Source organism: Alligator sinensis, unplaced genomic scaffold (genome assembly GCF_000455745.1).
Source record: "Alligator sinensis unplaced genomic scaffold, ASM45574v1 scaffold1660_1, whole genome shotgun sequence".
In the NCBI taxonomy this organism is placed as follows: Eukaryota; Metazoa; Chordata; order Crocodylia; family Alligatoridae; genus Alligator; species Alligator sinensis.
Genome location: NW_005843061.1, coordinates 100,517 through 100,745, shown reverse-complemented (window position 1 = coordinate 100,745; position 229 = coordinate 100,517). Strand labels below are relative to the sequence as shown.

Sequence of the window (229 nt, the reverse complement as noted above, 5' to 3'; positions counted from 1 at the left end):
CCCGGCATCCTCCACGCCGCGTGGGTGCGAGTGCGAGTGCTGCAGGATCTGGAAGCGCGCCACCCCCAGCGCCTTGTTCAGGTCCCGCTCCTCCTCCTCCTCCTCCAGCTTGGGCGACCCGGGGCCCAGCGCCTCCTGCTCGGGCTGTGGGCAGCGCCACCGCGGGTCAGTGCCTGCCTGGGGCTGCGCCGTCTAATGGGGGCAGCACCCCTGCTGTGTGGCCCCCCGC

General features: G+C 73.8%; 1 protein-coding gene across 1 annotated transcript in view; it reads right to left on the bottom strand.

Annotated features, from left to right (window-relative positions):
• The window catches only part of SLC4A2 (solute carrier family 4 member 2), a 13,194-nt gene that overhangs the window by 8,657 nt on the left and 4,308 nt on the right, over positions 1 to 229 (bottom strand). The window contains exon 2 of the mRNA XM_025193521.1: positions 7 to 192. Coding sequence (XP_025049306.1) covers positions 7 to 192 — 186 coding nt within the window. The remainder of the gene's footprint in view (positions 1 to 6; positions 193 to 229) is intronic.